The 23,428-nt window shown below is 36.1% G+C and overlaps 1 protein-coding gene across 6 annotated transcripts in view; it reads left to right on the top strand.

Annotated features, from left to right (window-relative positions):
• The first annotated feature begins 533 nt into the window (after window positions 1-533).
• Window positions 534-23,428, top strand: part of LOC132143963 (nephronectin-like) — a 46,205-nt gene continuing 23,310 nt past the window's right edge. For 2 of the 6 annotated variants that reach the window (XM_059554629.1, XM_059554627.1), the window contains exons 1-3: window positions 536-818; window positions 10,696-10,796; window positions 19,761-19,853. In XM_059554629.1, the coding sequence (XP_059410612.1) occupies window positions 751-818; window positions 10,696-10,796; window positions 19,761-19,853 (262 nt within the window). In that variant the 5' untranslated portion in view covers window positions 536-750. Of the gene's footprint in view, window positions 819-10,695; window positions 10,797-15,108; window positions 15,160-19,760; window positions 19,854-23,428 lie in introns of all 6 variants that reach the window. The other 4 variants (XM_059554626.1, XM_059554625.1, XM_059554630.1 and 1 more) reach the window with 4 other exon arrangements.

Genomic DNA, 23,428 nt, shown 5'->3' with positions numbered 1-23,428 from the left:
AATCCCAGTAGATTTCACAAATAATAAACACGAATGGCAATTAACACACTGAATTAAAAGTGTAAAATAATCTCCAATAATCTTAACAGTGTATTTAATACATTATGTATGCGTGCGTGTGTGTAATATCACGTCATTCATCCTTATTAATGATATTAAATATATTACACAGTCACATTTACATTGGATGTTATTTAAAAAATATTTGTTGCCTGACTTTTTTTTATACAATTTTTCTCAGAAATTACTAGTAAAGCAATTACTAAAATACCACAAGAAAACGGCACATTAAATTTTAATGCGCAAAACATAGTATTTGGAGTAAATATATATTACACAGTCATATTAATGTTGCATATGCACATAGGTAATATGCAATTACATGTTATATGTGGAATAAGCGCTGCCGTCTCTCCTTATTGGGCGCAGCGCTCGTTCAGAGGAAGTGGAGAGAGAGAGAGAGAGAGAGAGAGAGAGAGAGAGAGAGAGAGAGAGAGAGAGAGAGAGAGAGAGAGAGAGAGAGAGAGAGAGACGCACACAGAGGAGCGCATCGACTCCAGTCCACGGCTCTCCAGCGGAGGAGCGGAGCGCACACAGACAAGACACACTGCCGGTCTTTCGCAGTCAGTGCCTTCTGTTCGACCCGCTTCGAAGATTTGAACACTGACGGATCTAAACCTCACCATCCTTCCCTTCCAAACACGGGAGAGCAGCGGCGCGTTTGGATATACGCACCGCACAAGCACGGGGATGTGGATCATAAAGTTCGTGTTGCTTTGGACCTGCTGGATCGCGGTGAGCGCGGACTTCGATGGCAGGTGAGACCTCAGCTGAACGCATATGGACGACTCAATCAATGTGTTTTGGTAGAGTAAACACATTTTAGTTTGTTTTAATAAAAGTAGTGTCCTTTTTAAAGGTGGTTTTAAAGTAAAGTACTTTAAGACTTTAAACACCCTGTCAGATAAGGAATCTCTACAAGTGTTAAGCGGCATTGCTAAAGCTAAATGTAAAAATATTAATATGTGTTGGGCTATGGAGGTGTGAGTTTAAAAGTAACAGGCTTGACCGTTTTACAGTTAATATATTATAAGCCATTACTAGATTAATGTGCAAGGTGCAAAACATAAAGTGCAACACACTTTATTTTATTGCTGATATTTATTGAAAGATCCAGTTTTGAATAAGCAGTTGTGTGATTTATGAAATCTTGATAACATGGTTGAGTGTTTAAGATCATCCCTTGACAAGCCTCACAGATAATGTGATACAGATCAAGGAGACACTTGTGCTTGAAGACCTCACATTCTGAAAGTATAATAATGACAGCACTTCTTATCAATAATGATAATAAAAAATATATGTTTTAATAACAGGGTAGATGGATAACAAATCTAAAATAACCATAGGCATCCTCATGAAGGAAAGCTTTTCCATTTCTGAGGTCATTGTTTACAAACGCTCAAGATTTGTTTCTACATAAGTCACTTTTCATGAAATAAGCAAGTAATACTGCAACGCTTTAGAAAGCATAACCGGTGTAAAGCACAATTCAGTTTAGGACGGGTTTTAAGTTTGTGTTGTTACTGTGTTGTCAATTAAACGGTGAACTTGCATCTGTCTAAAGCTGCTCTTAAAGATCTTCACAAATGTGGCATTCATTCTTTAACTTATCAGTAGTTTTGAATACATAAATAGAAAGCAGTTTGTAAAACATGCGTGTTTAAGAATAATTTATTCTCCCTCTTTTACAGTCAGTGCACACATTCCCGGTTGTTTCGTGCCCTAACATGTAATGTGAAATACGTGGTGAACAGAAACGTGCCAAAGATTCAAATCTGCTTAAAGCTTCATTGATATTAAAGAGGATCATATATCCATGCTCAACATTAACTATGTGCTTCAGTACAGGTATCTCACTATACCTTAGGGCAAGGTTTCTCAGTCTTTTCCTGCAGGCCCACCTGTGCTGTACATTATAAGGGGCTCACTAAACTGACACACCCAGTGTAGTTCATGAATCCCTCAGCTGGTGAGATGATAGTTGAATTAGATGTGCTAAATAAAAGAGATATTCAACAGCTTTCAAGAATGGCTTGCTGTAGGGAGATTATTACAGTGGTTCATTGATCTCTCCTGTCACATTGTGTAACTGCTTTTAAAGCAAGTTCTAAGTGCCAACTGTCAGCTTATTATGACTCATCTCTTATTGAGTATGCACTGCTGAATCACATAATTTATTATGTAATGCTTAATTATGTCATTAAAGTATGCATTACTTAAATAGGCCTACTCATTAAATATGAAAGGTAATACTTCATGTATTAATAAGTTATGTAAATATGCTGCATACTAAAGTATATAACAATTCACATAAAGTCAACATAAAATCAAACTGTTTACTTTTTTAATGCACATTTTTGGTCTTAATATGAAACCCCCCCACACTGATTCCTGCCCTACAATTTTACTCCTATGGAAGAATAGTTCACCCAAAAATGAAAAAGGTATCATGTCATTCCAAACCAGTTTGAATTTCTTTCTTCTGTGGAACAAAAATAAATATATTTTGAAAAATGAAAGAAATTGGGTTCAGTGATGTTTTGGATCCTGCTGACTTTCATTTTATGGTTCAAAATACCTTGTCAAAGAAATTCATACATGTTTGAAAATGAGAGTGAAAGACAGAATTTTCATTTTTCTATGAAGTATCCCTTTTCATTTGGTAATAAAACTTTCGAATAACATTTCAACATTTATTAACTTTGCAATGATTATTAATGTCATTTTAGTTTGCATAGCCATATAACGTCATGTACTAAGTATGCAACGCCTAATTCCATCATGTATTAATTATGCATCTCCTACTTTTGTATTATGTATTATGCATCACTTCAGTTTGCATCACCTAATTATGTCATTTATACAGTATGCATCACCTAATTACGTCATTTATTAAGTATGCATCGTTTGTGTCATGTATTCAGAATGCATCGCCTAATTACGTCATTCATTATGCATCATCTAATTACACTATTTATTCAGTATGCATCACCTAAATACGCCATTTAAGTATGCGTTGCCTAATTACATCATTTATTCAGAATGCATCACCTACTTACGTAATGTATTAAGTATGCCTTGCCTAATTATGTCATTTAAATATGTGTTGCTTAATTGTGTCATGTACTGTATTCATATACTGTATATCTATCAAGTATGAATCGCCTAATTACGTCATATATTCATAATGCATTGCCTAATTACGACATTTATTAAGTACACATTTTTTCTAATTGCATCATGTATTAAGTATGCATTGCCTACTTGCATCATGCATTAAGTATGCATCGTCTACTTGCATCACGTATTAAGTATGCATCACCTACTTGCATCATGCATTAAGTATGCATTGCCTATTTACAGTACATCACTTATTAAGCATGCGTCACCTACTTGCATAATCTATTAAGTATGCATTGCCTAATTACATAATTTATTAATTATGCATAACTTAATTACATAATTTATTAAGTATGCATCGCCTAATTACGTCATGTTTTAAGCATGCATCTCCTAGTTACTTCATTGTTGAAAACGCATGGCTTCACACTGATGCAGTCACCCGGTTCCCACAGGGTGTTCCTCTTAGACACTGGCCACCCAAGTTTGGACTTGTGAATGCAACTCCTGTGGTGATCTTTATGGCATTCTTTGTCTTCTGCTGTGCTGGGAAGCATTTTGTCCTGTTGGCAAGATGAGCAATAGCTGTCCTTCTAAATGGACTGGAAATTTATTCACTGGCAGAAGTACTTTCTATGTTAAAATTCAAGCTTGGTTCTTTTGCTTCTTCATATTTCCCTTATTTATCATTGCCAGTTGCCCAGAGGCAGAGCACAGCTATGATGCGCTTTCGCGAACACATCCATACACAGTTAGGGGGACATTAATAATGGGCTTTTGGTATGACATTACCAGCACCATTTTAGAGACATAATGAATAACTAATGCATATTTGTTGGTCAACTATATTTTTCCAAATGACCTTAGCGCGCTCATTTAGTCAAGATTCTGGAATTCATTGTTTTCTATACAATCTAACTTCTCGGTGTCATCCCATACATCATGTGTTTAATGTTTGTGTAACTCACCAACACAATATTGATGGTTTTTCTGCAGGGCATGGCTTGCGCTGGCATTTCAATAGCGGGAGCTGCCCACTGTAATGAACGTGTACATTAACCTGCTGGCATACGTTATTAATTTCAGTCGTGATGGAGTTTGCTTGTCACCAGGGCCATTATTTGCCAATTTGGCCTGCTTATAAACCTGCTTCACTGCCCCGATCTAAATTCATAGAGAGAATATAGTGCATGAGTGCACTGTGAGGGGCCCATTCATTATCTGCAGGCCCATAGCAGGGGCCGTTAAGCTCCTGTCTAATGGCTTATGCTACACCTGAGGGACGACTCGCTGCTAAACCGACAACTTGTCATTTGCTGACATGATAACAAGAGCAATCAATTACAGACAGACTCATTAAAGTGTCCAACTTTTTAAACTCTTCCAACTTGGGGTTTTGGACAGTTGAGCAGTGGGTTTCTGTGACTCACTGGAGTAGAATGTACAATCCCTTCATCCCTTATTGTACTAATATTTTTTGTCAACAGTGCCTTGTTACTCCCTCGCATTGTCTTGGGGTACTACACTATTTGCCAGTTTAGAGGGCTTAAATGAAGTCCACATGTCTGGTTGGCCCTCCTTGTTGTCTTTCAGTTGACTTCATCATCTGAATTGTCTTAGGGAACAGCATTTGACCCCAGTCCTGGAGTTGGCTGCCATGACCAGTGAATGTGCATTTGACCAGAAGTGCATTGGTCACTAAGTCTGTAAAGTTACTTTCAGTGTTTATACTGCTCTAGCTCCTAATTAATTTCTAAATTTAAATGTATTAATTTAATATAATTTGAAATGTATTGTTTACTCCGCTTTCTTACAACACTGTACACCATGCAGCTTTGAAATTTGCATTCTTTTTTACTAAGCCGAAGGCTCAGTCTGTGACATTTAGAATCTTTAATGGTCAACCATATTCTCTTCATGCAAATTCACAGGTCAGAGTTGAAACTTTGGCACTCTGGCCTGCATTTCCTCTCTCCTGCATTTGCTTGCATATGAATGGAACAAAGTCTACTGTTGCTGCACTTACTGTAGAATGTTAAAATTGTGAAATTTGTGAAAAGTCTTTCTCAAATATCAAAAGAATTCACTCTTTTTAGGACTGTCAACCCTATTAACCAGACCGCTGTCTATATACTGTCACTGCGCTAACCATCATAAAACTCATATCGGTTGAGCACAATTGTTTTCAAATGCTCATAAACATCTTAGAAACTGTTGGAGAGTCATAAATCCATCCATTCTGTCACAGAGGTGCATTTATTTCAGACTTGTACCTGCTGTGTCGGATTGCCGGTTAGCACCGGATGAGATGGACTTTGCTTGACCGGTGTGTCAGTCTGCAGAGGCATGTATTCTATATTGAGGCTGGTGAATGAAGACAGCTCAACTCTGAAGCGCCTGTTTCAAAGGCGCATGTCTAATTGTCTGGCAGTCTGTGGAGGTGGCGGAGGAATGTGAAGGGTTGTAATTAAACCCCCCTGCACTTGCACCCAAGCCCGGCTGCATGTCATCATTCATATACATGTGCAGATTCACAAGCGAACCGCATGAACAGTGTCAGACTGCCGCAGACAAATATAAATGTGAATTTTTCACTTAAATGTGCCAGTGCACAGAGATAAAGCCATATACTGCTAATATTCGTGTCCTGGTTGCCTTCTTTGAGCAGCCGGATTGGAATTGCATTATGTAGATATTTGTGGTTTGTTTAATCTGCTAATGCCAGACTGAGCTGGAAATTGAAACTGTGTAATAGCTGCATCTTTAACAAGGTGTGGAAAGACACTTTCTCAGGTGGACGAGGGGTTTGTTGTGACAGCCTTGTTACCTCAGTGAGCACGGCGCCGGTTTCTTGCTGGGCGATGCTCTCCCTCTCTCTCTCTCTCTTTCTCTCTCAGTTTAGTGTCTGTTTGGATCGGGCCCAAAGTTTGCAGATTGCTGACTGGCACGCAATCACTTGTCTCTGGTGGGGCAAGTGCTGCACACGTGGAGATTTGTCTTTCTTTCATTGTCCCTCTCAACTTCTCTTCTTTCTTGCTCGTTTGCTTTTCTGTGTTAAGCGCTGAAGGTTATGTGAATCATCTTCTATTGTCAGACACAGTCTTAGTATTGTAACACGGTTTCCTGAAAAGCTTTCCATCAAGCAATCTTTCAGTCCTCCCTGAAAGTCCAATTTTGGGTGAAAAGGCAGAATAGCAGCCAGTCAGAACATATTTGGTGTTCCACCCATCTGGAGTCCAACCGTGAATGATAGTATGCATTGTGACCCCGCTCTGACATACTCATTATTTTTCTAGACCCTAAAGGCCCTAAATTGGTTTAAGTCTTACCTGACTGCCAGAACCATGGCAGTGAGACTGGGCCCTTACACATCGAGATCGACATCACTTAAACGTGGTGTGCCACAAGGCTCTATCCTAGCCCCTATGCTTTTTTCTCTTTACATGCTCCCATTAGGAGACATTTTTAAGAAGTACGACATCACATTTCATTGTTATGCAGATGACTTGCAAATATATTTACCATTACAAAATGGAAATAATGTGCAATCTCTAATGTCTTGCCTGTCTGATCTTAAATCATGGCTTGCTTGTAATTTTTTATACCTCAATGAAAAAAAGACAGAGGTTGTAGTGTTTGGCCCTAGAGGAACCAAAGGTGCAGCAGAGTTCAATTTCGGATCACTGTCATTATATGTGAAAGACCGTGTTAAAAACTTGGGTGTTTATATTGATAGCACACTGGAATTGAATGCACTTGAATTGAAAGGGTAAATTATGTGGTCAAGTCAAGTTTTTTTCACTTGAGAAATTTGTCTAAAATGAAATCATCTTTGACACATAAGAGCCTTGAAATTGCAATCCATGCTCTTATATCCTCAAGACTTGACTATTGAAATTCTTTATATAAGGGTATTAGTCAAGCATCTATTCAACGGCTACAAAAGGTACAAAATGCTGCAGCGAGATTATTAACTAACACTAAAAAACGTGAACACATCACTTCGTCTTTGGTCCATTTACATTGGCTCCCAGTACAATATAGAATTGATTTTAAACTCCTTTTATTAGTGTATAAATCTCTTCACAGCCTTGCACCGACTTATTTATCAGATTTGTTAATAGGGTACAAGACAGGTCGAACCTTGAGATCATCAACTCAAAACCTGTTAAAAGTTCCGAAGACCAAGCTAAGCCAGAAAAGGGATTGTGCCTTTGGGGTAGTTGCTCCAAAACTTTGGAATAGCTTACCATCACATGTTAGGGACGCTGATTCTGTACATGTTTTTAAAGTACAACTTAAGAGACACTTGTTTGAAATGGCTTATTCATCTATTTGATGATAATAATTATTACTATTTATATATATATATATATTTTTTTTTTTAAATCAGTTTGTCCTAATATTGTTGTATTGTTTTATTGAGATGGTGTAAAGCACATTGGTCAACATGTGTTGTTTGAATGGTGTTATACAAATAACAGTGACATTGACATTGACATAAACAGTCATTATTCTTTACATCAGTGATTCTCAACTAATGGCTGTTCTGATAGGGTCACGGTCAACTAAATGCAAATAAAAAAATGCTTCTAACCGAATAACTGTGCATTGTTAGAATCGCTTAATAAATAGCCTTTGCATCTTTTAGCTGAAAATAAGTCTTATATTTTGATATTATTGATGTCAAAGGTCATGCAGCAAATCAAACTCAGTATTTTGACTCATCTGATTCTGAATGAAAATCTGTGAAAGCTACTAAAAATGTGATTAAGACTAAATACGGCTTCACTTTCATTTAAAGATAAATTTTTATGCTATTAAGCCGATGTTGTATGTTGTTTTTTGCCTACAGTTTGCCTACAGTTGAAATATTATGACATACAGTATTATTGCAATTTAAAATAACTGTTCTCTATTTTAGTATATTTTAATATGAAATTTATTCATGTGATGCAAAGCTGAATTTTTGGCACCATTGTTCCCATCTTCAGTGTCATGTGATCCTTCAGAAATCATTCTAATATGCTGATTTAATAAAAAAAAACATTTCTTATTATTATCACTGTTGTGAACACCATTTTATTGCTTAAACCTACTGTATCCTATAGTTTGTCAAAAGCAGTACATTTGAATACATATATTTTCAAAGTCTTTTAACTCTTTTATACTCTCTTTAATAATAAACAGTTTTAATACTATATTGCATTTTCCTATGTAAAATCTACAGCAGAAATTGCTAGTTTTATAGTAGTTTCCTACCTTTTCTCACTCTTGTGTACCCTTAAATAGCCTTGTCAGTAAGGTTCAAATACCCTTTCATCAACACTAAACCAGTCCTCATAAATATGTATAAAATAATAATCCTCAAAAATGTGTTTGCAATTCATATTTACACTGAATATCCCTCAGCATTCTAATTATAATTAAAATGGCCATTATTCCAAAGCCCCATGTTTAAAAACAGGCAATGCTCTTGGTGAAAACAGACACCGGTTAGCTTCTACTCGAGAACTACATCCTCTGTGCATTTTCTAACTGCGTTTAGTTTGATGTTGTTATGGAAAAATCGCAAAGGGCTTTGTATTGTTGTGGAGAAATGAGAGTGAAATGAATAAAGATGCATGTGTGGGGGCTTTATGTACAGATGTCCTGCTGTGTGTGCCATCTACACAGATTGACTACAACCTATATATATAGACCTATTATTTGGTAATAATTTGGTAATAATTAAAATGCATGTGCACCCGTGGGAACTATTGCAATATATGACATATTGTGCACCCAAAGTCTTGCACATATTTGCAGTCAGTTAAAAGTGATGTTTTAATACACTCAGAGGAGATTATATGTTGGTACATAGTGAGACTGGCCAGTCTGTCTCTCTGTGTGTATGTGTGTGTGTGTGTGTGTGTGTGTGTGTGTGTGTGTGTGTGTGTGTGTGTGTGTGTGTGTGTGTGTGTGTGTGTGTGATTAAATGTATGTTTCAGGTGAGATACGGTGGAGTGACAGGCAGGAGCCTGGACTCAATCCTCTTAACATGCACGCTGTGTCTTTAGAGGCGTTCTGAAGTCTCCTCTCCCTCTCTGAGCTGCACACGCAAACATTTTCCCTTCAGCCTGTCACTCTCATTTAGTGCCACCATCACAGTTTCTTACTGGAGTGACTGGCAGCAGGACGGCCCTCATTAGCATTTTCACTGCCTTACATTCAGAGTAACAGAAGCCGATGCAGCATGTGGGCAAAATTCACAATTCACTTCCTGCATCACTTGTGTAACACGTGATTTAAAAAATATATAACAATGCCTAGTAGATTAAATACCTATCTATCTATCTATCTATCTATCTATCTATCTATCTATCTATCTATCTATCTATCTATCTATCTATCTATCTATCTATCTATCTATCTATCTATCTATCTATCTATCTATCTATCTGTCATCTAAGGATGTGAATTTGGCATATTCTAGCACATTTGCAAGTCATGAGGGAACTTCTATTGTTCCTCTTGTCTTATCCATTGCATCAGTCAGTCATTATCTATATTCACAAAGCTTCCGTTGTACTCAGTGACACAGGTGCTGCAGATAATACCACTGTGAATTATCATTGTGCTGTACCACACCAGAGGCAGATGTTCTCGGATGTTGATGCTGGATACACAACACAGAGCCCATGATAAGATGAAGTCTGTGCTCCTGCTGCCTATAGCTAGAGGGGAGTTATGGGAAATAAGAATGATGTTCTTAGAAGGAGATTTGTTACATGACCCAACGATGTGAGCGAACAAGACAGATTTTTGGAAAACATCATTCTTGGAAACAACGGCGAGGGGCCGTTTAAAACCGATTTTCCATAAAATGAAAAAAAAAAAGATACAGCTGATGTGCTTTTGAATCTGAGAGTTTCTTGGCAGTGCACACTGGGATTACAGATTAATTTTTTTCCACCAGCAGCGCTCCAAATGTTTTTGTGAAGAAGTAAAACCTTTTAAGGTCTGTGAAAATAAGCAAGGGAATGAGCACAGGTCAGATGACGTAACGTAAATGGATCATGGGTAATAGATACAGGGAAAGCACAGCACACAACCTAAAATTAAACTTCGACTTAATACGCCTGGCTGTATTTAAACAGAGAAGACAAAATAAGATGGAAAATAAATTGAGCTGGTTATATTTCAAATATAATGTATTTAAAACATTCTCAGTTCTTTATTTTATTTTACCCTTTACTGAAGCTTCAGTGATTCTTCCTTGTCCGACAAGTATATGAGCATTGATTCAACATAAAAAATACATTTAATTTAAATCTTGAAATGTCAATAAATTGATTCTTGATTAAAAAAAATCTTCCAAACAATATATTGCATCATCTCAAATGTAAAAACATTCAAGTAAACGGATGGATGCATGGATGGATGGAAGGTAATTCTTTGGCAATGTTATTCCCATGTAACTGATTTCTGTGCAGTGATTGGTCAAGGTCTAATCTAACTGTGTCCTGACAGGTGGCCCAGACAGATGGCCTCGTCCAATGGGCTCTGTCGGTACGGCGCCCGCATCGACTGCTGCTGGGGGTGGACACGTGTCTCCTGGGGCCAGTGCCAGCGTGAGTAACTGCTGCTTTAGGGGTGAACAGTGCTGTGGGGGGCCAGCTAAGGGTGCTTCTAGACTTCCATGATGCTGTAACCTTCTTTTAGCCACTTAACAACAGCACAGCAAGTCACCAGTTGCCATTTGTGAAATGCATTTGCATACCTTAACAAAATTAAACAAAACCTCTGTGGACAATATTCAATATTCTGTCCTAAGTTTGGCATAATGTTTGACATACTGATTTACGGGGTCCATTTGATTCCAACACATACTGTAGAATGAACTGGTGACTTGTAATGCCCTCACTGAAGTGGTACAGTAGCTGCAAGGTCAGATCACGGGGCTGAAAATAAGCAAGACTACATCCCGGGACATAATGCTTCTGAATTTCATACTAACTAAACGGGTTAGACGTAAGAAAATACCTGCCAGTTGTCCGCTTGGTCTGTGAGATATTCTGCATGACACCCAATATTATGTGGTTCAGTCATTTGGAATAATTAAAAGTTACAATGAGCAGTTGCTGCAACAGCACCACATTCCTGCAGGATTAGTTTGAAGTCTAAAAAACTTCACTTATGTATATATAAAAAAAACACTTAAGGAAAAAATTAAGAAAAGGAAAGTAAATAAGATAAGCAAGTATTAAAAATGATAAATATTATTAAATATTATTAAGCAAAACATAAATAGAAATGACAACAGCATTCTTATTGTTATTTTTATTCGTATTCTTATTCATAATTTTATTCTTATTCTTAAATTTAGTTTGTGATTACATTACCCATCATGCCCTTAAGTATTAAAATTTACACAAATGATCACATTGTTGTTATTATTAACAAAAATGTAAATACAAATAAGAACAATAACATTATTATCATCATTATTATTATGTTTTTATTGTTGGTTATTTGTTGTTGTTGCTGTTGTCATTTTTATTTAAGTTAAATGTTATTCGTGATTGCATTACCCATAATGCCCTTAGTTGGCGCTAGTGTGGTTTGTGCCAGATAGGTAATGTGAGATCCCTAAAGAAAAGTGCATTCATCTCACACTAGAAGTGATGAGGCTTCTCAAATCTTAGCCCGCATTAATCACATAATGATTTTCAAGTACGGATTAGCTCATTTTATTGCGTTATCATGGAATCAGAGGATGTGCTTCCCCTGCTCATATTAATAGTGTCTTATGCTTCATTTATCAGCTTCCATATGTTCGCTACAAACCTAAAAATGATACAGCATGCTTCTGAGCGATTGTTTGACTGTATCATCAAATGGAAGCAGTCTTGTGATGATTCAAGGGCTATTCCGTGATGCATGATGATATTAGCGGGACAATGTATGGGGCAGCCTGACAAATGCGAGATTCTCTGCATGGCTTGTGCACTTGATAGCCCAGCTGTTGCCTTTGCCACAGAATTGCAGATTGTCTGGGGGCCACATGCTGAGGGGCTCCAAAAGCTGACGCTGACGCTTCTATGCTTGTAGATTGCCATTGTTCTGACCATATTTTGTAACATGAAGCAATGTTTTCTTTGTGTGACTGTTTGCGAATGTGTGCAAATGTCTCTCACACTTCACATGGCTGAGGTGCGGTATTCTTTGCCCAACGAAGACTGTATTATATGAGTATGCCTGACACAGACGGCTGAGAATGGTAATTGGAAGTAAATAAATATGCACAATGGGTGGCGAACCCACGATTCTATCCTCTATCACGGACGGCAAGGCTGCCAGCAGTTGAACTCGCAATTTTGGCAGAGAATAGAAAGAGCGCGGGGGGACTTTGAGGGCTCCATCATGACTGATTACGGGATCGCTGCATCTCACATCTTCGATGAAATTGCTGCGGTTTGTTTTGGCCGGTTGGTGATCATATGGAGTGAAGATACACATCGAGAATGAAGGCCGTAATGAATGCATCCCCAAACACAGACTCCTCTGGGAAAGTGAAGTGCTCGGCTCCGAAATGCTTTTCAAATATTCATCCAGTCAAAGGTTTTGCTAGGAGCCGCACTCATATCTGGCTCCATTCACAATTCGCAATAACAGGAACATGAAGCTGCAATATTTGACTGGTCTTCAAACAGCTGGTTTAGGGGGCAGCCCTGGGTTTCGTGGGCTGAATTGGTGATTAAGATTAAACCTCGCACAGCCGAAATTAGATTCCCCACTCATTCCCCACTCACTCAACACCCTAATCATCTAGAGTTAACAAGATCTCAAGATGAGGATGAATTTTGATGAAGTTCCTTGTTGTGTGGTGAAATATCTCAAGGAAAAAGGCGGCAGGACATCTTGGACTGTAATCTCTCTCTCTAAAAGCTGGATTTTAAAGGAACGTTGTGGGTTCAATACAACTTAAGCTCTATCAACGGCTTTCATGGCATAATGTGGATTACCACAGATGATCATTTCGACTCATGCCTCAGGTTAAAAAACAGCAAAAAAATCATAGTTACACTGGAAGGCCATAAGGACAGGCAGTCTACATTAAAATATGCATATTATCGGTTAAAAAAATTGGGGTTAATATGCTTTTTTTTCCCTTTTGTTGATCAAAAGTAATGGTATAAGACAATTAAGTTAAATTACGTTTTTTTCAGTCCATCAAAGAATCATCAAAGAACAAAGATATTAAGCAGCACAACTGTTTTCAGCACTGATAATAAAAAGAAATGTTTCTTTAAATCAGCATGATTTCTGAAGGATCATGTGACACTAAAGAAAGGAGTAATGATGCTGAAAACTCTGCTTTGCATCACAGAAATCAATTACATTTCCAAATATATTAGCATAGAAAACAGATATTTTAAATTGCAATAACATTTCACAATTCTAATGTTTTTTTATCAAACATATGAAGTTTTTTTTGTTGCTAAAGCTGGCATTTTCCACATAATACATGAAATAGATTGGTAAAATAGTTCTTCCACCTAGAAGAGTAATCCCAAATCAAAAAGTGCTGTTTTTAACAGAATAAGTTGTGTGAGTGCTTTAACATGACTTCACTTGCATTGAAAATGTTTCACTTTAACTGAGACTTTTGTGCTTGAACAGAAGAACGTGTCTTATCTGAACATCCTTTAATAATCAGTTTGGTAAATCCAAATTTGACCTCCAGTTAATATCAGAACAAGATTTTGATTCAGTTACATGGTATATATCAAAGTACTATGGTATTTATGTAAGCTGTGGGAGCAGCCGTCATTGCTGGTGCCAAAAGCATCGGTTAATTAGAAGTAATTGGCCCTCATGAGGACCGGTAAGGTCAGGCAGGACAAGGTGGGTGATGGTATCAGAGAACAGGATTTAAGAATTGAACATCGATCTGCAAGGCCAAATATACTGTTCCTAAGCTGCTCCCAAAATACCAGCTCAGCAAAGCATTACTCAAATGTGTGAGCATCAGTGGTTCGCAGGGGAGTGAGGAACTGCAAAGAAACCTTTGTTACAGAGGCAGCCCCGCCTGGGCAAGAGAACAGAGAACCAGAGGAGTGCAACTCTGTTTTGTGGCTCAATGAATCCAACTTTGAAGACTTTTTGTTTAATTTTGCAAACAGTTTGAGCATTGTTGGACAGTGTTTTGATGTTTTGCACTTTGCGACACATTTAATGCATTATATGTAATATTTACTTCTAAATTTTTTGAAATTCAGATGTTTGAGGTGGGTCTTTTTTATGTTTTTGAAATCTAATGCTCCAATCTAACATCTCTAATGCTTATAAGCATTAAAATACAGTAAAAACAGTAATATTGTGAAAATATTATTACAACTTAATTTGTTTTCTGTTTTAATATATGTGACCCTGGAGCACAAAACCAGTCTTAAGTAGCACGGATATATTTGTAGCAATAACCAACAATACACTCTATGGGTCAAAATGATAGATTTTTCTTTAATGCCAAAAATCATTAGGGTATTCAGTAAATTTTATGTTTGATGATTCTTTGATGAATACAAAGTTTAAAAGAACAGTATTTATTTGAAATGTGTATTTATTTAGTGCCATTTTGATCAACTGAATGCATAATAAAAATATTAGTTTCTTTAAAATACTATATATATATATATATACTCTCAGAAATAAAGGTACAAAAGCTGTCACTGGGGCAGTACCTAATTGTGTATATGTATATTCCATGAATACATTATGAGAACATGTGAAATGTGAGTGACATAAGGCTTTGTGTACTGTGTGTGTGATTGTATGTTTTGCATTTGTAATGCTTGTCCAGCATGGCTCCCATGTAATGTTTTCATCTCACATTTGGACCAAGCTTCCTTCTTTTTTTTTGTCTGGCCGTTTGTTTTTCAGCTCTCTACATCTTAACCCGCAGAGTATTCGGGATGAGGTGCCAACCCCAAGGTTAGCACCACATCATATTTCCTTTGCAATCATCTTGCCTGAGCGTCATTCAGAGCATACATCCGCTGAATCCCGAGTTCCCGTTTATTTATAGTCCCCCACACGCGCTCCTCCTTTGAGAATATCCTGATATCCTGTGAACACTTTACACCTGCTTCTGCCGCCATATTTATATCTGGACCCTCTAGGATATTTGGATATCACTGTTTATATTCACCTATTTGTTTACTCCCCAACGTAAACCTCAAAGGATCTCAAATCAAGAGTGTTTTTGGTCGTTTTAATACTTTTATTTAGAGCATGAGAGAGAGAGGACAGGAAATAGAGAATGGAAACAGGAATTTTTGCAAGCCAAATTTAAACTTGCATCACCCACAAAGCAGCTAAATGTCATCCATCTATTTTTTTGTGGGTAATTTAGAATGGATAACACATGTCCAAAGCAAAATAAAACAGAAGAGGAAAAAACTATTTGTTCTGTAAAGAAGATTAAGACATGATTTTGTAGTGCTAGAATTTTTTTCTATTAGAACATACTTTAAAAAATCATTTATTCCTGTGATGCAAAGCTGAATTTTCAGCATCATTACTCCAGCCTTCAGTGTCACATGTAACATCCAGTCTATCACATGATCATTTAGAAATCATTCTAATATTCTGATTTATTATGAGTGTTGGAAACAGTTCTGCTGTCTAATATATTTGATGAATAAAAGGTTAAAAAGAACTGCATTTATTCAAAATAAAAAAAATTATAATAATAAATATTCTAATAATATATTTTCTTTACTATCACTTTTTATCAATTTAACACATCCTTGCTGAATAAAAGTATTGATTTTATTTTTAAAAAAAAAGAAAGAAAAAAAATACTGACCCCAAATTACTGACCAGTAGTGTATATTGTTATTGCAAAATATTTATATTTTAAAAACATAGCTTCTTTTTTATTTATTTATTTATTTTTTACTTTTTATTCATCAAAGTATCCTAAAAAAGTATCACATGTTCTGAAAATATATTAAGCAGCAGAACTGTTTCCAACTTTGATAATGAATCATCATATTAGAATGATTTCTACAGGATCATGTGATAATGATCCTAAAAATTCAGCTTTGCATCACAGAAATAAATGATAATTTAAAGTATAATACATTTAAAAACAATTATTTTAAATTGTAATAATATATCACAATATTACATTTTTTTCTGTATTTTTTGATCAAATAAATGCAGGCTTGATGAGCAGAAGAAACTTCTTTAAAAAACATTAAAAATAGTAATGTTTCCAAACTTTTGGTCTGTACTGTATGTATTACACACACATTTTATATAATTTCTTTATTCACATCTATACATTCTTTTTATTTATTTTAATTTTATTTATTTATTTACATATTTTAGGGTAATTATAGTGATTTTTTTATGTTTAAGATAAATACAATGTAATAAATGGTAATATACAGACACACTCACACACACACACACACACACACATACATTTATTACAGAAAATTAAATAAAAAAATTATATAAAATATTGAAAAGTAATATGAGTGAATTATATATGAATTGCACACAAACATTTGTCTAAATTATTCTCTTATTTATTTTGTCTATTTATTTTTATTTATTTATTTACATATTTTAGAATTATTTACATAATTGTAGTATTTCTTTTCAGCTAAAGGTAAATACAATTCAATAAATACATTATATATATATATATATATATATATATATATATATATATATATATATATATATATACACACACACACACACATATTGTGGGGTGGGTCTAGGTTACCCATATATATATTTAGCCATTTTGTCATTTATTGCTTCATTTATTTAATCATTTATTCATAATTTATAGAATTATCTATATGTATCTAAACAAAGACAACATTTACCATCACTCAAATATCTGAGGACGAATGACAGGTTTGGCACAAACCACTAGGCTTGGGCTAAACAAGGTTTATTGATCTACCTACTCCTACTAGAGAAATCATTATTAGCCTTTCAAATTCTTAGTGCGACTTATTCTGAATCAAATTCATCAATTCTGCTTTCTGGCGTATGTCTGTGAAGCTGCCGTCCGCTCAAACGGCGTCGGAGCGCATGGACTGATAGGTATGCTATGCCGAGAATGAAAGTCTCCGGGGATGGAGGAGCACTTGTTTTGAAGCCAGAGGGACCATTTGATGTGGTTTGTCAATAAAGGGGACTTCCTTTGGCCCATTTCGCCTGTGGTTTGCCTTCCAAGTGCCGGTATTCACTGAACCGGACAGCACCAGATAGGTTTTCCCTTTAAAGCCCCTTCCTTAAGCTCTTCATTCGTCAGCACTTAAAAATATAACCAATGCCTGTGATCACACGGCGTCCCGCCTGGATTAATCCATGATTTCATCACATTTGATAACTGTCTGGACGGCGAGATAAGGCAGCCGCCCGGATAAACTCTCAATGTCACAGAACTTTGCCTCTTCCCTTATATGTCCCCTGCCAGCTGAGGCTTTACCACCAAATTAGGGCCCGTGTTTGTCCTTTTGTGTTTTAACCTCAGGGTTTGATCTCACTGCTCAGCCTCCATATTGAATAACGCAGGTTAAAACCGAGGTGAATATGTACCTTGATAAGCTTACTCAGTCTAATAAGGTAGAATGAGACGGGATGATTCTTATCTCGCTGTTTTTATTTTTTGCCAGAGTGGGCTAAAGCCTTTCCGCCTTCCTGCAGTTTGAACAGGATGAAAATAGATATGTGTGTCTTTAATCTACTGTACACACCAGCAGGATCTAGTCTTGCATTCACCATCTGGGGTCCAGTGGGTTTTGAGTTGCAAAGACCTCAAATGTTTAAGTCTTAGTCATATTGTCACATGTCTGTGTATTTGTGGTGTATTCTTAGCTCCTCTCTCATTGTGAGAATGGCACCAGTGAGGAAAATTAACAGCTCTGATAGGCCTCCATAATTGGAGACTCAATGGAGCTTTGAATGAAAATTAGTGTCAGGTGACTGCAGACTCGGCTATGAACCAGTGTTGAGAGTTCTGCTGTAAGCCTGGTCTGGTCTGGTCTGGTCTGGTCCAGTCTAATGTCACAGACGTACATCAGCTGGTGTTTTGTGTTACAGTGTACAGATCAAACATTGCAAACACTCAGTCCCCATAGAATAAGACTGCAAATAAGTCTGGAAAATATGTGCTGCACTGCAGGTGATAAAGTAGCTCGGCTAAACAGGAAACCTCTTTTGAATACACTACCTGTCAAAGATTTTTTTAATAATATTTTTTTGTTGAAAAAAAGTCTTAAATTTTCACCAAGGCAGCATTTATTTAATCAAAAACACAGTAAAAACTGTAATATTGTGAAATATTATTACAATTTAAGAGTAATTTGAATATATTTTTAAATATTATTTATTCCTGTGATATCAAAGCTTCATTCCTCCAGTCTTCAGAAATCACTCTAACATCTGATTTCCTGCTCAATGTGTTATCAGTTTCATTAGTGCTTAATTATAAATGGTTTTTATTATTGACGAGACTAAAATTAGCTTTGTTGCTTACCGTTTTTGTGATAAATTGTATATATTCAAATAAAAAATAGTTATTTAAATTATATTAAATAATATTCCATTATATTACAGTTTTTTTTTATTGTATTTTTGAGCAAGTAATGTGGCCTTGGTAAGAGTCTTCTTTCAAAAACATTAAAAAAAAAAAAAACTTTGAGCGGTAATGTACACAAAAACAAAATAAATATAAAATAAAAGTAAAATAATTATTATTATTTTATTATATAATAATATTTTTAATGTTAAATTTAATCCTGTTTTGAATAAATAAATACACACACACACACACACACACACACACACATATATATATATATATTTATATGTATATATATAAAATAATGTTAGTTCTTATTATCAATTATGTACAGTAGGTTTTTATGTTACACATATTGTTGTTAAATGAATGTTTATTGCATTATTTTAATGTCGTGTGTTACTATGATGGTTTATACAGTGGACTACATTAAACATAATTTGATTTGCGTTGCTGTAATCCTAATCTGCCACACTAAAACAGATCCATTTCCTGTGCCAGAGCTGCAAACACACACCCCTCATGAAAATATTAGGAAGACTAATATAAAATGGTAATTTGTCTCTTTTTGTCTCTCTTTTGAAAATGGCAGAGCCTAAATTTACCCCGTATCAACTCCAGTCTAGATCTCAAAGGTTTCTGATGTTGCTCAGCTCTGGGCTGTTTCCCAATCCAAATGTGAGATTTAATGAGTCATAAAGCAGAAGTGAGGTGGACCGTGTCCCAGGTTCATTAAAATGACCAAAGCAAACAATGAATTATTGATGTAGGGGGCGAGTGTTCCAAAATAATGTTTTAGTGGATCTCTCGCCACAATATCCTGGAGGTCTAATTGTACGGACACTTATTTCCCACAGCAAGAAAGGCTGCTTTTTTCTTAGCACGAAAACTAAAGGCTGTTTTGTTACATGTTTCCATGTCTACTGCATAGACTCTGACATTGGCTGTAAAGTGATACTGATGATCTTTTCGTCTACAGCGGTATGTCAGCACGGATGCAAACACGGAGAATGCGTGGGACCCAACAAATGCAAGTGCCACCTAGGTTATACAGGAAAAACATGCAACCAAGGTAAGTGCTAAAGTAAAAAAAAAAAATTTGAAAATGTGATATAAAACTGTATTTAACAACTATTTTTAACTGTTCTTTTTTCAAAAATAAATAAAAAAGAATATTTTAAACAGTACTGTAACTATTTAATTCCAATTTAATTAAATGTAGTACATTTTATTTAATTTTCCTTTCTTTTGTGTGTGTGTGTGTGTGTGTGTGTGTGCTTTCGTGAAGTATAAAAAGTAGAGCCGATATATAAACATTTTTTTTTTTTTTTTATATATTTTTATTTTTGGTCTATGCAGCTGCTGTTAACCATGAAACACCAACATTTTGCATGCACATATGAATGTGAAAACTTTGCAAGCATGATCATGATTTTAAATGAGAAATTGTCCAAAAAATGTTTTTAATGTTAACCATTATTTCAACAGCTCAGATTGACCTGCAAAAAATCAGCCTCTCTATTCCAATCCAATTTGTCACTTGCATTATTTAAAAGCCTCTGGATGTAGATGTCACCCTTTGGCGCTAGACAGAACAATGTATTGGCTATAATGGGCTTTTGTATTGAGTCGTATAGTGATTCAGGATGTGAGGTTTCCCTTAAGCAGATAATATCTCAATTACTGCCCTAAGAACCCTGCACCTAAAATAAAACGGAGCCGGGGGACTAAATTCTGTCTGAAGTTGTCTCATCAGAAGAACGCTGGCGTCTGAGATAACCCCTGATTTAAAACAGCACATTTCCATTTGAGAGGAGAAGGCTGGGAGACTTAAAGAGAGGATTCTGTGCCCTTGGAAGGCAAAGGGAGAAGGTGTAATTAAAAGACGGGAAGGAAAGGCAAAACAATCCCCTCTGGAATGTGGAATAGAATCTTTTCGATTTTCCCTTGCGTCATGGTTTCATGTCAGGTCGATGAGACCGGGTGGAAATGTTTTCTTTTATCGTGCGTTTCTATCAGCTTCGCTGGGCTCCCGTGGCAAGAGCGATTAAAAGAATCAGATGGTTTTTAGAGGTAATGACAGATGATTATCATGCCGAGGGCTTATTTGTCTTGCATGTTTAAAACTTTGACAGGTGCTGGTTAGCGCGGACACCTGGGTGGTATATTAAAATCATCAGTGCAAATAATTAAGCCTTTAATTTTCGGTGCGACTGACTGAAGTGCTTTTCAAGCTGTGTTTTTGTTTATTGCAATTATCTGTAGCAAAACAATCAGCATGCAAACCCAATTATACCACACAAGATGCCCAATCAATTTAAGATTATGTCATAATTTATAATATTATTCAATATTTTTTTAATCCTGTGTGAAATCCCAGTTGATACTTTCCAGCGTTTGATCCTAGCAATGCAATGATTACTGAAAGCTCTCCAGAACAAGCATTTCTAATGATTCATATTCAGTATAATATCTATATAAGAAATATCTTGTTTCTTTTTTGCACTATCAAACTTGCACATTTCATATATAAACCAGGGTCTCAGTGTTAAAAGGATCCGCTATGAGTGATTAGTGTGCAGATAGACCACGAGGAGAGCTGAACAGAAATAATGATAAAGAGCTTAGTACTAAATCCATGGCAATGAGGTGGGATAACACCCACAAAGTTAAATAACCAAATCGGGATTTAAAGGTGATACGTGTCACTGTTTCCATCTTAAAATACTTTCACCTATCCCGGTTTGACATGCAAAGACAAGTATGTCATTTTTCGCTTGATTTTTAATCAAAAGTGCAAACACTGGGCTCTGTAGTCCTATTAAAATGTCATATTTTGATAGTAAATATAAAATACTACTACTTAGAAACGTTAATTGCATATGTTTGGGGCAAAACTATTTGTTTATCCAAATCAAGTTTGGCTGGTTACACACTTTACCTTTAGGTTATATTGTATATTTGAAAGGAATGCATTTTGAAGACATTTCTTTAGTTGAACACTGTTTGACCTTTGTCATCTTGATCTTTACAGACGCACATGGTGACATGTAGGACAGCAGTTCATGTAACTCAAACTCTAACTACAGCCTGCAAAATGCCACGAAGAGCATCTGTAATAAAGCAGTAAGCCACAAAAGGCCATGATTTTATGTTTCATAAAATGATGTAATTCCGACTGGAAATACTGATTGGATGAGTTGCATTTAAAGAAGTTGCAAGCTTCATCAGCATGACAAAAATGTGTTTACGGTTGCCATTATTTAACTGATGTGTGCAATCTCAAACATTAATTTTATAACATAGTCTTGATCATATGTATTTTTTTATTTATTTTTTGCAGTTAAAGCGCGATTAGCATTCAGCTCCTTTGATCTGCTTGGTTTTGTCAGCAGTTGCTCTTCACTGTAACATCACTGTCATGGAGATGATATGAGGCAGATGGGCATCTTTGCCCAGAACAAATAAACTCATTAAAACGCTAATCCATTTAGGAGTGAAGTGACACAGAGCTCCATTCGGCTCTTCCGTGGATCAAATCAATTTAATAAGATGCTAATTTTCAGTGGGGGTCTCTGTAAATGAGAATCTGCTTACCTGCTGTTCCCAAGGCCTGTCAAGGATCGTAAAATACTTTCAGACATGAAAATGGATCTGCTTTTTGGGGAACGCACGTCTAACAATGCGACCTCTGTGTCATTCTCTTTATAATCCACGGTAAACACTCATTTTATTAAAAGGATAGTTCGCCTGAAAATTCTACTCATCTTTAAGTTGCCCTAAACCTTTATGAATTTATTTCAGCTGTTGAACTCAAAAGAAGATATTTTAATGGAGACATATTATGCCCCTTTTTACAATTCCATATAAGTCTTAGTTGTCCCCAGAATGTGTCTGTGAAGTTTCAGCAAATACCTACAGTATATATATAAAAAAGCCTTTTCTTGAGCGGAAGCAGAAACACACTGTCTTTGTTTTTGTTTTGTTTTTTGTGCATGTCTCTTTAAATGCAAATTAGTTCTCCCTACCCCCTTTTCCTGAATAGGACTGTGCATATACTGAGCTCATACTGTACCTCAGATGCTCTTCTTGAAAAAACTAAAAAAACATCTTTTTGGTTTTAATAATCATGTTTATCACACTGAAATCATGCGTCTTAAACCAAATTAGTTAGTATATTGCTATTCACTGTAAAATATCAGTATATTACTTCAGATAAAGTGTTTTCTGAGCGCACACATCCGAAGTGAATGCACCGAAAGTGGTTGTCACATGACATGCGAGCACTAAACTAAGTTCTCTTTCATGTCTTATTGCGATTAAACTGTCAAATGCACACAAGTTTATGTTAAAAACACACAGGAGTTACAAAAACAGTCAATTATGTCTGTGAAGTTAAACAGCTGGGAAATAAATCACGTTTATATTAGATCTGTGTGGCAGCAGAGTAATATACAGTGAATAAATCAATAAATCCACTGCTCTCTTGTCTCCTCTGAGGCTGGGACTCTGGGAGGCAGTGTTCTGTGCTCATCTGTGCAGCCAAAGACAGAACAGTTAGCATGCTTTGCTCAAACCTTCACCATGGCGTTAGAATGGTACACTGTTGTCACTTTTGAAAACAAAGTGGCAGCACCGTGAGTGGTA

The sequence above is a fragment of the Carassius carassius genome, chromosome 7, assembly GCF_963082965.1.
Source record: "Carassius carassius chromosome 7, fCarCar2.1, whole genome shotgun sequence".
Classification (NCBI taxonomy): domain Eukaryota; kingdom Metazoa; phylum Chordata; class Actinopteri; order Cypriniformes; family Cyprinidae; genus Carassius; species Carassius carassius.
Note: the sequence above shows the minus strand (reverse complement) of the source record. Positions and strands in the feature narration are given on the sequence as shown.